Source organism: Vulpes vulpes, chromosome 3 (genome assembly GCF_048418805.1).
Source record: "Vulpes vulpes isolate BD-2025 chromosome 3, VulVul3, whole genome shotgun sequence".
NCBI lineage: Eukaryota > Metazoa > Chordata > Mammalia > Carnivora > Canidae > Vulpes > Vulpes vulpes.
This window is the reverse complement of record NC_132782.1, coordinates 88,089,487-88,104,658: the sequence shown is the minus strand read 5'-3', so window position 1 is coordinate 88,104,658 and position 15,172 is coordinate 88,089,487. Positions and strand designations below refer to the sequence as shown.

Genomic DNA, 15,172 nt, shown 5'->3' with positions numbered 1-15,172 from the left:
TGATGTTGAGCACCTTTTCATATGTCTATTGGCCCTCTGGATGTCTTCTTTGGAAAAATATCTATTCATGTCTTCTGCCAATTTTTTAACTTTTATGGGGTGATGAGTTTTATAAGTTCTTTACATATTTTGGATACTAGCCCTTTATCAGATATGTCATTTGCAAATATCTTCTCCCATTCCATAGGTTGTCTTTTAGTTTAGTTGATTATTTCCTTCACTGTACAGAAGCTCTTTATTTTGATGAAGTCCCAATAGTTTATTTTTGCTTTTGTTTCCCTCGCCTCAGGAGACATATCTAGAAAGGAGTCACGACAGTGGATATTGAAGAGGTTACTGCCGATGTTCTCCCCTAGGATTTTAATAGTTTCTTATCTCACATTTAGGCTCTTAATCCATTTTTAAGGACCTTAATCTTTTTCCCATTGGATACTCTTTCCTGCTTTGTTGAAGATTAGTTGACCATATAGTTGTGGGTCCATTTCTAGGTTCTCTATTCTGCTCCATTGATCTATGTGTCTGTTTTTGTGCCAGTACCATACTGTCTTGATCACTATGGCTTTGTCATATAGCTTAAAGTCTGGAATTGTGATGCCTCCAGCTTTGCTTTGCTTTTTCAGGATTACTTTGATTATTCAGGGTCTTTTGTGGTTCCATACATATTTTAGGAATGTTTTTTCCAGCTCTGTGAAAAATGCTGTTGGTATTTTGATAGGAATTGCATTAAATGTGTAGATTGCTTTGGGTCATAGAGACATTTTAATAATATTTTTTCTCTCAATCCATGAGCATAGAATGTCTTTCTATTTCTTTGTGTCATCTTCAAATGCCTTTTTAAAAATTGACCTTTCATGGATGATACTTTTGAATCCAGATCCAAACAAGGTCTATCCATCGCTTTGGTGGTTCTGTCTCTTCATCGACAAGAGCCCCACCTCTCTGTCCCCTGCTCTTGTCTGGTGCAGAGGCCAGGACATCTGTCCTGCAGGATGTCCCAAGCCAACTCTTTCCTCCTGGTGTCATTTAATCTGTTCCATCTCTCTTTTTAATTGCCAAGAGAACAGAATGAATTTGCATTCAGCTTTGGTTTTTGTGTGATTCCTTGGATCACGTGTGTGTGTGTGTGTGTGTGTGAGAGAGAGAGAGAGAGAGAGAGAGAGAAAGAAAATGTGTGCTAATGTCAGTGGTGGCTGGATGTTGCTGGGTACTTCCCACTGCATCTCACAAGGAGACACTGGAGGCCCAGCTGCTCTGCTTTTTAGTGATGTTCGATCTGTCCCAGAGTCTGGGAAGTGGCAGCCTGGAAGGTTTGGAGGATGTTATTTACACATCCCTGAGTCTTGGTTTCCTCATCATAAGAAAGGAGATAATACCTCTTCCCCAAGAAGATTCCTGTGGTTACAGATGGGGATGCACTCCCAAACTGCGTGCTGCCATGCAGATGTCAGGTGTCAATAATTATGGTCCTTTTGGCAATTAAAATTTTCTTTGAGAAAGCATTTTCTTTCTTCAGATACCTTTAATTGAGAATATGGTAAGGCTCTTTTTAATTGAAAAAAAATCTTCCAGTACATTTGTGAAGACTGAAAACCACCAGCTTTTCACCAACAGACAGAGCGAAGAAGTGATTAACTCCTCCCAGATTCTGGGCACTTGAAATTGAGCAAAAGATTAGCGATGCCCATGTGGAGCAGAAGTTTGTTTAATAGCCTGACTGGGGAAGACTAAAATTCCTTAGACTTCTAGATCAGAGGAGCAAGAGGCATCTCTGAAGGCGAGGAAAAAAGCTATTGAAACTTTTATGGGATGGTTTCCTTTATCAAAAGAATCTTCCACATTCCAGCCTCTCTGACAACAAGCATCTTGTAGAACTCCTTTCTGAGGACCAGGAGGAGAATCTTTTAAAGGGATTTTGCTTATAGATTGTCAGGAACAGACTTGCTATTTAAATTTTAACAGTTCTCAGCAAGCTTGCAGTTCAGAGTCTTGTGAATGAGCCAATCCTTCCCAAACCACTTTAAAAAAAAAATACAAATCAGAGTGCCCATGAGATGGATCGAGTTCATTTGTATTAGTTTTCGGTTTAATCTCTCTTCCGGCCAGACCTTTTATCTTCTAGTAGAGAGTGGGAAAAGAATGAATAAAGAGCTCTGTGGATGCATCCGGAGGACTGAATGGAGCCCCAGGTCCAGGACAGAGGAACAGACCCTGTTGCCAAGTCAGACTGGGCAGCTGATCCCACTGTTTGGGTTACACACTCTGAGTCCCACCAGGCAGCACCTGGGAGGGAGGGCGCTGGAAGCAGGAAAGGCGACGGCAGATGCTGACCCTCACTGTCTCCGTCTGTGGGCTCTGCCACCGTCCTGACCTTGCAGTCATATACTCTGTACCTGGCTGAGCAGGTGAGCCATTCGCTTACAAACCCTGAGACCTGCAGAAAGAGAGGGATGGAAGGTAAGTTTTATTAAGCACTGCCATTAGTCGGGGTCCCCCCAGGAAGCAAGTGGCACTCTTAAATTAGAACTGTTGAGGTGCTGTAGCTGGCTGGCTCAGGACACGCAGGCAAGGGGAATTGCAAAGCCCAGAGGGAGAGAGGGAGAGGTGGTGTGGCGCTGCCCCCATGAGAAGAGTGAGAACCTCTTGGTGAAGAATGAGATAGTCCGGGGCCCCTGAGTAGTGAGGAAGACAGAGCCCCTGCCCTGCCAGGCAGGCTCTCCAGGGCACAGAACAGGGTGGGGAGGCAGCAAGGGATGAGGGGCCGTGGGAGACAGACAGGCCTCTCCAGCACAGGTACCCACCATGGGCCAGGCTTTGCACTGATGGGTCAGCACACAGCTCTTACTTCAGACCAATGACGGTCTCAGAAGCTATACATTATTTCCCTGGTTTGTCACCATTGAAGAAAATGTGTCATTGTGATAATATACACATAACATAAAATGGACCATCTTAACCATTTTTAAATGTACAGTTAAGTGGTGTATATTCACATTATGCCACCAGTCCAGAATTCTTATCTGGCGAACTGAAACCCTGAGTCTACTACATGTGACTCCCCACCTCCCATTCCCCCCACCCCTGGCTCTGTTCGGTGGGTCTGACTCCTCCAGGGACCTCCTGTAAGTGGAATCCTACACTACTTGTCCTTTTGTGACGGCCTTATTTTCAAGGTTTAACCCTGTTGTGGGTGTGGGTGTCAATTTTTTCTTTTTCAAAGCTGAATACTATTCCACTGTATGGGTGGACCACAGTTTGTTCATCCATCTGTCCATTGATGGACACCTGGGGGTGCTTCCACCTTTTGGTTGTTACGAATAATGCTGTTATGAACATGAGTTCATACCAAATATCTCTTTGAGACCCTCCTTTCAGTTCTTCAGGGTATATATTTTGAAGTAGAATTGTCGAATCATATGGTAGTTCTATTTTTAGCTTCTTGAGGAGCCTCCATACTGGTTTCTGCAGCGGCTGCACCATTTCACATCCCCACCAACAGCGCACAAAGGGCTCCAGCTTCTCTACATCCTTGCCCACACATGCCATTTTCTTGCTTCTTTTATAGTAGTCATCCCAATGCTCGTGATGTGGATCTCATTGTGGTTTTGACTTGCTTCCCCTTTATAGACGTGCTCAAACAAAAGTTAACAACTGTAAGTGGAAGAGCTGTAGCCAACTGTGACTACTCTGTATCTGTTGTATTCAGAATGAAAACCATCTCTATGAAGTGTGACTTGGCGGGGAGAAGCACTGCTCCCCACCAACCAGTTACATGGATATGAAGGAAGGCTCTTGCATTATCTATGTGGACAAATGGCTCTTTCCTGTAGGGGAGCATGCTTAGCAAACCAAATCGCCATGAGCTATTTGATGCTTCTAGAAGGGTCTCAGACTCCCAGAGCAAAAAGAGAAATTGGTGTGAGTTTTTCCATAGTTAATTGGGGATGCACGCATTGCACTTTTAAGGAAACATGAAGAGCGGGGGGATCCTCATCAACCGTAGATTACTTATACCACTGAAAATCAAAAGCCAAGAACACTGAAATTCCCAGCTGGTGGTGAGGACTGCATTCCCAGAAAGCCATTTTTGGAAGCAGCTTTATTTGAAATAATTAAAAAGATTCAGCCTTTGTAGCCCAACTGGCATCATGCTCCAGAACAGCATAACTTTTTGTCGAGGAATCCAGCTAACAAACTCCAACTTGGTGATAGACGGTTCTGTATGATAGCCAATACGAGTTGCTCTTGAGAGTCTCATTTCATTTCATAGCACTTTGTGGCTACGTCTTTGTGACTCATAAGGAAGCAGAGTGCATTTCTGATGAGCTCCTGGCACAGTCTTGTGAATCCTCAGTTGGGTCTTTAGGTTTTTGCCAAAGTGGCAGTGATTTTGTGTGTGGAGGGTGCCCATTGCACTGTCTGCAATCTGAGCATCGCCCAACGCCATAGTGGAAATCATGCATCTCCTCATTCTGACCATCTCCGATGTGGGTGAAAGGGATTTTAGCACCACGTCCAGAGAATGAGACAGACGGTCTGATTTCCACAAGAACCCCCCAATTTCACTTCACTGATAACTTGAAAATGCAGTTCAGGCATCATGACAATTCCAAATGAGAAGTGACTGTGGGTGTACAAAGTCATTGCCAGGTCTTGTTCATTCCAGGGCATCATTCTATGAAATGATCAGGCCAAAAAGCATGTTTAAACTCTGGGAAAAAAAAAACAATCCCACCAAGGTGTAGGAGCCCAGCAGAATCCTCTGAAGCCTTGCATGCGAGAGCCCATTTGGCTGGCAGAGCCGCTCTTCCACACCTGCTGGAAAGCTGGGTGCAAAGATATTCTAAACTAGCTGTGAATTTCATTACGTCTCTCTCCAGCCAAAGCCACTCAGGGGTGTGGTGCTGTAATGGGCCGCCACGCAGATGGGTTGCAAAATGCACAGCCCATCTGTCTTTATCATGCTCATTTCCTCTTTTATTAAAATGTTAATGAATATAGTTTTTATTTATCATTTGGTGACATGTGCGGCATCCTTTTCTGGGAGACAAATCTGCAATCTGCCTAACCGTGTGAGCTGACAGAGAACACGGGAATGAGGAATATTTTGGTTCCATTCAAAGTATTGTAGGCAGGTTGAAGGAACAGTTCCTTTACTTGCTGACAGCAGCATGAGGATGACAGGAGGTACACTGAACTTGAGGTGGACGCCCAAGTTTAAAGGCAGGCCCAGGGGCTACCGAGCGCTAGCCACGTGGCCACGAGTCTTGGTTTCCACGTCTGTTAAATGGGGACAACCGCTCCATGTGCCCAGGAAAACCAAAGAGAGAACCTATGGGAATGTATTTTGCATTCCCTTATTGTCATTCAGACATGTGCTGATATGATTCTGAATTCGTTTTACTCATTCTTTCAGACTCTCCATGGAAAGTACATCTGTCAAATGTCAGCCCTGAGATGACAGGCGTCACCGTGCATGGACTGACTCCAGCTCGCACCTATCAATTCAGGGTGTGTGCTGTGAATCAAGTGGGCAGGGGCCAGTACAGCGCAGAGACAAGCAGGTGTGTGATGGTGTAGCCCTCGGCACTGATGAGGGGGAGCATGGGCCTGAAAGCAAAACCATGCATCCAGTCAGGAGGAGGAGGTTGATCGAAGTAATCAACCTCCATCCCTTGGATATGGGCAGAATTGTGTGCAGGAAAGGCTGTAATGAAGAGAGAAACACAGTCGCTCATGTGTTGGGCTAGCTGGGTCTTCCTTAATTGCTCTGAGGGAAGTCTGTGCTGACACCAAGTGTTCCTGAGAGCAGAGCCCCCTGTACACATGAAATGAGGAGCTGACAGTGTTTTCATGCCCTCTCTCTACCCTGACTGCCAGCAGGATGGGAGCTGGTGCCACCATCCTGACAGGCAAACACCGAGCAGGGTTCAGTGCCTTCTGTGCGGTCCCCATACTCCCCCAGCCCTGGGGTGGCTGCTGGGAAGCCCGTTCAGATGTGACCTGGTGTTCCAGTGTGCCCTCCCAACCGACCTGAGCATTCACTGGACCTGAGTTGTGGCATAGTTGGGATCCAGAGGACTTTTTTTCAAAATGTGGGAGTTTGAGATGAGAAATAGTGAAAGAGCCAAATAAAAAATAATTTGAAAGGAGTCTCAGGCTATGGACCTGCAGCCTGGCTCACTCAGGCTTGTAATCCCTTTAGGACTGGGGGTGCTTTGGGTTATCTAGACAGAACAAGGTCACCTCCTGTGTCTTCCTGTTGCTGGCTTAACTGATTCTCTATTATGTTGATTTGCTGTACCTATTTCATGCATGTCCTTTGAGTTTGATCAGCTGTGTGATTTTCTTTATTTATCGCTTGATTTTGATAAATCATTAGGCCCCAGATTCAGCCAGAGATGGCAACTGGGGACCATTTGTATCGGGTGCTGATCTCTCTTTCTCTCCTCCTGTTTTATTTCTAGGTTAATGTTACCTGAAGAGCCACCCAGTGCTCCCCCAAAGAATATTGTGGCCAGTGGGCGTACCAATCAGTCCATCATGGTCCAGTGGCAGCCGCCCCCAGAAACAGAGCACAATGGGGTGCTGCGTGGGTACATCCTCAGGCAAGTAACCTGTGTTTGGCCATTTTTAGACTGTCATTATAAAGAGTCAGGGGTCTGTTTCGCTGGGGTCACAAACTCAAAGGTCTCTAGGAGCCCAACAGTCATCAAGAGAATCTGGCCAGTGTCAGATTCTAGGGAGTGGTAGAGACTATGGCAAACAAGTGACCATGGGCAGCCTTGCAGGGGTGGCCTCTTCATATCCAACCATAGCATGTCCATGTAAGTATCAATGGTTACATTGTGGTAGAAGAATGAAGAGAGATATTATGAGGTGGTGTCAAGGTGTGCTATTCATTCTAATTCTTTTCTTTGTTTCCTTTTTTTTTTTAAACCAGGGGCATGCATTATCAATAGAGTAATTTTTAATTAATAATAATGCAGTTGATTTCATTATTAACCAGTTGTTACCATGCTAGCTACTATGTTGTTCAGTATTGCCAGGTTTTCTAATGTTTCAAAGAAATTTTCAAAAATCTAGCTTGTGACCTCACAGTCTTTAAATGTTGGAAATGAAGTCAGTACGTTTGGAAACATTGGGCAGGCCAAAATCACACATCAAAGGCCAAATAAGGCCCAAAGGATGGCCAGTTTGCTTTCTCTGCCTTATAAGAGGTAGTCAGGCTTCTAAGAATGTTGTGGGGACTCTACAAGAACTTGACTGGGTTGGAAAGAAGAAATCTGTTTCGCCAAAACTACTGCTACTCTTGAAATTTCACCACATGTGTTAATTACAGTGGTTTGTTGACACAAGTAGTGAACAGGAAAAAGCAAAGCGATATTAAAGGGTACTTAGGAAATCTCTTCTAACAGACGGGATAGCCATGGACATATTCATTCATCGACATGCACTTTGTCTCCTTCCCCAGCCTTATGGGGTGAGAACTGTGGGTGTCCCATCACTATCTTCCTCCCAGTGCCTGGCCCATGCCCATTCTGAGCATGTGATCAGAAAATACTGGGTTAACAAAGGTTTAAAGTAGCTAAATGTAATGTCTTAGACAAATGGGAAAAGTTATAGAAGTGTAGCTTCTTTAGCTCTGTTCTCTTTGCATATGGAGGACTGCTCCTTCCAGTATCTACCGCTATAATCATCTACTCGTGATTTAACACACTTTTTCCACGTGTACATCATATTAGCCCATCACAACCACTTCACTGCTATTCTTGGGTCTTCCACAAGCATGTGGATTATCCTCTAATTATGCACCTGAAGTGGTTTAAATGTGGCCATCCCTAGGGGTACACAGTGGCTAGAGCACTCAGGGCCCCTTTGGTCACTCTGCCCCTCAAGTGTCCTCTCTGCTTTCAACAAGAGACTGTGGTCTGACCTTTATGGGCTCAGGGCAGTTCTCAGCCTCCAGAAAACAGGCTGGGGCTTCCCACTGCCATAGGCCCTGATTTCCTGTCCCTGTGTGCTGCTTGCCCCTCACTCCAGTTGTCACTCTTGTCGCAAGCTTATTAGCTAATGAAAATAATTTCCTTGCCCTCCCTTCCCAGCCCTACGCACACTTGTCATCCCGGCTGCCTTTGTCTTTTCTTGAGCACACAGAGAAGGTTCCTCATGCTCCAGACTCCAAGTAAGGACTTTAAAAGTCAGCCTGCATAACCAAGCTCGGGGTGAGGAGTTTAATAATAAAATCTCTCTGATGTTACAAGGCCCCATCAGGAACTGCACATTTCTCTATTTTGTGGGATTATCACTGTTAAAAGGATTTTCTGTGATGGTGTCAGTAGAGTCGAGTGCTAGGAAAGAGGGTGTCTGTATATGTAGGGTTTTAAATCAAGAAAGTCCTAAAATGAGTGTGCACTAACCCAAGGCCTGTGAATATCAAAGTTTTCAGAAATTAAAGACCCATGCCAAAATGAATTTGCTTGGAAACATTTCCAAATAATCCTCCAGCCTGCAAATCAGCACTGTTTGTAAGTGTGTATCCTCCAGGGCACAAGCCTCTGTGTCAGATGTACAGCAGAATCCATGGAAGAACAAAATGGAAATAAATCATCATTGTGGCTCCAGCCATAAGAAGTAGTTAGGATGTGTGCACAGTCATAAAATATTTATAATAATGGGCAGGGTGCTTCTTTGAGAGGAGCATAGGGGTTATGTCCTTTAAAAACATTCTCCTGTTTATTTCCATATAAAAAAAATCATCTTGTTCTGTCTAAGACTGTCTCCCGGGCAACATATCCTACCAGTCAGAGGACAATGCCCTGCACTTTCATTATTAATTGTGACCTTCCCAGACATCCTGTGAATATTACAAAAGCACCCTGAGCCATGGGTCAGAGTGGACCAGCCTGCCTGCTACAGAAAGGAGGGCAGCCTGTTTCCAAGACACGAATCCCAGGGTTTGTTTTGCATGATCGTATGAATGGAGGTCTAGGAAAGGATACGGCTCATGCAGGCTTAGTTTCTTCACTTAGCATACTTCCTAGATGAGATGTGTTTTCAAACCATAAATATTTACAGGGTGCTTTACACGGTCACATCTCTTTGGCACCCAATGTTTGATTTTATTCTTGTGACAATCCTGTGAAAGGCCATTATGATTCTGTCGTTTTGGAGAGTTAAAAACCAAGGCTCAGAGAAATTAAAGCTTTACTGGAGGCCACCTAGTTCATCAGTCTTCTTCCCAACCTAAGCTTTTTGAAGCCAACTTCTCTGCTTTTCCTTGGAATGTGTACTGGGTAGTGATGAGTCCACACTAATGAGCTCTTCGTAAGCGATCTTGCCCAGTATGTACCATATTGGTCCTAAGTGGTCTTGGGTGCCATTCATATGCAGATAACCTTGGTGCCCCTGTGGGAGTGGAGCCGATCCTTGCCTTCTTCCAAATGGCTGTCTCATTGTTGCAGTGCCATTTATTTTGCAGACGGGGAATTTAAGTGGGAATATCTGCCATGTGAGTTATTCGATGAGAGGCCTCTCTCCCTGTGGGCTGCTGCCTTGAAAACCATGATGTCGTATAAACAAGCTGAACTGCTGCTAGGAAGTGCACCCACACTTGCTTGGTGCAGGCCGTTCAGTAAAGGAATGTCAGTTCAGTAGGTGTAAGCAGTGGATGGAATATGAAGCAACAAAGCGGTGTGAGGCATTAGCTTGCGTTTTTGCCAAAGAGGAGCATGTCCTTCCCCCACACCTCCCACCGGGCAAGCTGCTACCACCTTGAGGCAGGAGATATGAGGAGGCCTGGGACCTGCCTGCTGTTCCATGCTGCCCGCTCCTGATCATGTGTTTCTCCCACCACACAGACCTCACCTGTACAAACGGTCTGTAGCAAGAGGAGGTGAAAGACTGCCCTCAGAAAATCTGGATTTTTGTGAAGAACCTTTTATTGCCTTCTCCGTGCTTCCATACCATATTTTCAGCTGTCATTCTCTGCAGAGAGCTGTTTTCCATTGGAAGGCCTGAGTTTAGGGGTTCCTTCTTTCTCCTAATGGCAGCAGCCATGCTCGCCTTCACCTTTGTGCTGGAGGCCCCACCTGGGATGGGCCAGACTCTGCAGCCCGCGGTGCTGCTCAGTGTCAGTGGGGAACCCTACCCCCACCCGCTGTCAAGAGTCCCCTCACTCAGGGTTCCCCCCATTTCCACTCCTCCCCGCTCATCAGACAAAGCCACGTCTTCCCAAAGCCACTTCCCAGGGCAAGAGCCACTTCATGGCCAGGATTTGGGTGCTTTTGAAGCTCCATGATAACCAAGGCAGTTACTCCCAGCACATACCCCTTGCCCTGTCCTGAGAAACCAATTCACTTCTAACAACAAAATCAGAAAAACCATTTGCTATCCCAAATAGTGCTGCAAAAGTCCTTTTGTAGTGCACATGGCAATTTCTTAAATTATACATTTTCTCGATCTAGAGTCCTGTACATCACTTTTAAAATAAATACAACTTTAAACTTATGTCTTTTGTGGGGAGAGGGGATTGTTTATTCTACATGTTTCCTTTTTTACATCGAAGTAAAATTGGCATATAACACTGTGTGTCAGGTGTACACCATAATAATTCCACTTTGTTACACTGCAAAGTGATTGCCATGCCAAGTCTGGCCACTGCCTGTCACCATACAGTTGACCCCTTCACCCATTTTGTCTGCAAAGATCCCCTAAAGAGCAGCTTGGCCTACTTAGCACTGGACCAGTATTTTAGAGGTGGGGACACCATGTAGAGCCACTCATTTTGGTTCTGAGACTTGTGTGAACAAATCTAGAATCCCCAGATGGAAGAGGAGGCCAAGAGGAAGGAGACCACAGCTTTTCTGCTTCTCCCCACATTTCAGAGCCACAGGAAAAAAGTGTGCTCCCAAGTTGTCATTTATGGCAACACCCAGGCAGAAATCATGTCTGGGATTTTTGGTACTAAGTCACTGTGCTCCCCGGATAGCTACACTTAAAAACCTATCCTTTCTCCTTAACCATTACACTGTTGAAATGTCAGTTCCATTTTGCCACAGTTTATAATCTCTGTGATATTCTCACAGAGATAATAATAAACTGTGTAATCTCACAGTTTATAATCTCTGTGAGATTCAATGACACCTCTTTGGAATGGTTGGCTTAGGAAGCCATGTGGTCTGGGGCTGAGCTCTAGCTTCACTCCTGTGTGTTCACTTCCTTTCCCTCTGACCATGCGGTGTAACTGTGGGTACGCCCAATCCCTGATTCCAACTATTTCTCCATGCTCTGTTGCAGGTACCGCCTGGCTGGCCTGCCAGGAGAGCACCAGCAGCGCAACATCACCAGCCCAGAAGTCAACTACTGCCTGGTGACAGAGCTGATCATCTGGACGCAGTATGAAATCCAGGTGGCAGCCTACAACGGGGCAGGCCTGGGCGTCTTCAGCAGGGCCGTGACCGAGTACACCCTACAAGGAGGTGAGTTTGCCTTCCTGCCATGTTGGCCGATCTTTGCTGGGGAGTAGGACATACTACATTTGACTAGAGCATATAAGAAATAAAAATCAAAGAGCTCGAGCCTCTAGGGAATAATTAGAAGGAAACTCATCAACTATGTAACTCAATCTCTCTGTCCCTAAACTATGGCAATACTGTGGAAGGGACACAGAGAACATTCTATCTGCTTTCTTCTGGGTACTAAGGCCAGGAACTGTCTACTCGAAAAGATCTGTGCGACTACCTGTTTCTGAATGGAATGATGGTATATTCCATCAGGAGTCCCGAGGATACTATGAATGTTTTTCAAAGAGAATGGTTATTTGGAATTTTGTCTTTAGTAATGCACTATGATTATTGGTAAAGGATTTTGCAACTTGGTACTTTTTTTTTTTTTTTTTTTGGTTTTCTTTTTCAGTTACACAAGCCAAACAATTTACTAAATCAGTAAAAAACCTGTCCCCGCACTCACCACCCCCTCCAAAAATGACCAAGCAGTCCTAAAGCCAGTGAGGCCTACACCTTCTGTGTTACGACCCAACCTCATCATTTGAAGACCGATCCCCCTCTGTGTTCTGGAGGACCCGGGTCTCAGCCACAGGGAGAGCTGGTGTCCCCAAACACATTTCGCTGTTGGTACCATCAACAGGAATAGATGGACCCTGTCATGGCATAGCTATGTATGCCCACAACACCCAGGTCCTCGTCCAGGGAAGCCATCTCCCCACAAAATCGACAACTTCTTTCATTCAGCAGTTTTAGCCTCTTCTGACTCACAGGTGTGAGTTTATTTGCGTAGGCATTTTTATTGCCACCAGGCCTCGACCTTCTTCAAATGATAAGGTTTCTAACTGCCCACTTCTCTCCCCAAATCATGCCAGAGACCTAATGTTCCTTGATATTACATACTGTTATCATCACCCCTTATCGATTGGCTGTCTGTCATCATCCCTAAGTCCATAAAGCCTCCTTTATAAATGAAGCACAGTCAGTTCTGCTTCCATAGTGAAATATTTCACTGGCAGAAATATTTAAAATGCAAGACAGCCAGGGATGACCCACTCATCTGCACATGAGGCTTGATTACTCACAGAAAAATGGAGGCAGCTGAGCACCTGGACAATTAATGTTTGCTTTAATTCATCTACTTAATAAAATAACAATAAATTTGGAAATAATTAAAATAATGAATATTGCTATTAACACTCCCCTATTGCTGTTAACTCAGACTGCTTCATTTTAGTACTGGTGAGTTTGAGTCCCATGCAGAGTGCAGGGAAGTACAGCTCCACCTTGCAGGGAAGGGCTTGCAGCCTTAGAATTTGGCTTTGACTCAATTGGCACTGGGGAGCCGTTAAAGGTTGAGAGCAGTGAGTGATGGGAGCAAAATGCTGTACAAGGAGGCCAAACCTGTCAGTGGGCTTGCAGGTAAGCTGAGGGGGAGCCCCAGCAACCACAGTGACCCAGGTCAAAGGGCAATGATTGGGCCATGAATTGATGAGTTCCCTGCAGCTCTGATGCTGGCCATTAGAAGGGTGGGTTGGTATGTTGGGTGGTGCATCATCATTTTTAAACTAGCTTTCCCTCTGTTCCCTCTGAGCACCTCTCAACAGCCTGTCCTAGGAGGGCAGACAAGCCCCGCACTCCCACTGTGCCCTGTCCTGGGCCTGGGCCTGGCCATGAGGACTGCTGGGGCCCAGCTCTGGCCTCGGATTGCTGGCAGGTACAGGCTAGAACAGGGCAGGCTTGCTTGCAGCCACTTACACGTTAGGAAGCCAAACCCTGGCTAGCTCAAACTTAGCTGGTGTGAAATGACGGGGTGCGTGGGGCTAGGCAGAGGTGACAGGTGTGCGGGCTCCCCACTCTGGGTCAGGGGATCTGCCTGATGGGGAGGCTAACTACAGATGCTTCCGCTCAGTGGAAGGATCTGCTTTCCTTCTCTAGGTGAGCCCTTGACTTCTGTTAGCTCTCTGCACAAGTATGGTTCATAATATTGCTCTTTTTTAAAAAAAAACTATTGATGAACTGACATCCCTGAATGATGCCCAGTGTGTGGATTTTCCTGTCCATAGCTCAGTTTATGCAGCTCGGCTATCTTTCCTTTGTCTGGGCATTGCATGGCTGACATTGGAGCACTGAGCCTGGAGCCCCAGCAGGTTGCAGGTGCACCCAGGGGACATGGTCATAATTCACATTCTCCTTCAATGCAGGCATTTCTGCTTTGACATTCCCTCCTAACCTTGGGGTGGCCTCAGGAAACATGGGCGTCTTTGTCCTCCATCTGGGGGGACACATCCTTTCCTCTGCCCGTGTTTTAGACTCTTCCTGTGCACTCACATGACTGTAAGGTCCGTGGGAAAAAGACCCTGGGCTTCTGGAATGCAGTGGGTCATTTCATGGCTGTTTCCAGACTGCCCTACACCTAATCCTACACCCATCCCTTGGTCACTCAACAGAGCTTCTCAGGCTTGTGACAGCCTCTGAGTCTTGACCAGGATGCATGGCCCACCCTGACCCTCCTTTGTTTGAGGGGCAAGCCTGAGCCCCAGGACAAATTGGGAGTGAGACCTTTGTTGACCACAGCATTGGGATACTGTCCCTTGGGCATGGCTGTGGCACGTGACAGGTGTCGGGAGGGGTACGTCTACGGGGGAGGCAGCCGGCCCCCCAGCATGACATGTACTCATATGGCGCTGGCCCAGCCCTGCTCCTCGGGAGCATCCTGGTCAACCACCCACAACTGAACAGAGGGGACCCGGCTTGTAAATTCTGTCTCTGAACCAATGTTCCTACTCCAGACAGGACACAAATAAGAGAGGATTTAGACATGTGGTTGGGAAGAACTGGAGAGTGGGGGTAGGGGCCTAGTCTGGAGCAGGGGTGGAATAAACCAGATAAAAAATGATCTGATTAGAAGGTGAGGCATTAGGAAGAAAAATGGCAACAGCAGGAGCCCTGAATAATTTAGGGATATGGTGATAGAGAGCATAGGTTTGTGAGATGTCTTCCTGCACCCACTCTCACCCACATCTATCCAGACATAGCCCTGTCCTGCTAGTCCGTTAGGGTCAGGCTCAATATTTGCTACTTATCTGCTTTCAAAAAACACATCAACCTTTGTGAGCCTCGCGTTCCCCACTATAAAATGATCGTCTGTAGCGGTGTCTGCCCTAACTCCTCTATGGGCGGTTGTGAGAGAAGACAAGGTGGATCACACAGCAAGACCTGAGAAGCCCTGAACTCTTACGTGGATACTAATTTGCTGCTCCTGGCCCCATTCCTCCTTCTATGGCAACACCCAGCATCTACTTCATATTTGAATGTTTCTGCAGTGGCAGTTGTACAGGAAGAAATGGGGTCGGTCTCTCTGCTTATGGGAAAATCTCAAGAACTGATGTGAGCACCTACTGTATGCTCAGGGTTGCATGATGGATCACAGAAGCGATAGTAGGGAAGACACCTGACATGCCGTCAGTCTTGGGGACCTGCAACCTTGCCCGGGAAGAAAGACCAACATTTGTGAAACAGGAACTCAGAAGAAGCCAGCCTTGTAGTCATTCCCCACCTGTCCACAAGATCAGTGTCATGAGCATGCTGCAAAGACTTGCCAGTCAAGAGACTCAGAGGAACGCACCATCGATGAGACAAGGGGCTTTATTGGGGTCTACGTGATGGGA

General features: G+C 46.1%; 1 protein-coding gene across 3 annotated transcripts in view; it reads left to right on the top strand.

Annotated features, from left to right (window-relative positions):
- The window catches only part of SDK1 (sidekick cell adhesion molecule 1), an 885,268-nt gene that overhangs the window by 689,988 nt on the left and 180,108 nt on the right, over nucleotides 1–15,172 (top strand). For all 3 annotated transcript variants that reach the window (XM_072753253.1, XM_072753252.1, XM_072753254.1), the window contains exons 15-17: nucleotides 5,414–5,561; nucleotides 6,465–6,605; nucleotides 11,296–11,477. In XM_072753253.1, the coding sequence (XP_072609354.1) occupies nucleotides 5,414–5,561; nucleotides 6,465–6,605; nucleotides 11,296–11,477 (471 nt within the window). The remainder of the gene's footprint in view (nucleotides 1–5,413; nucleotides 5,562–6,464; nucleotides 6,606–11,295; nucleotides 11,478–15,172) is intronic.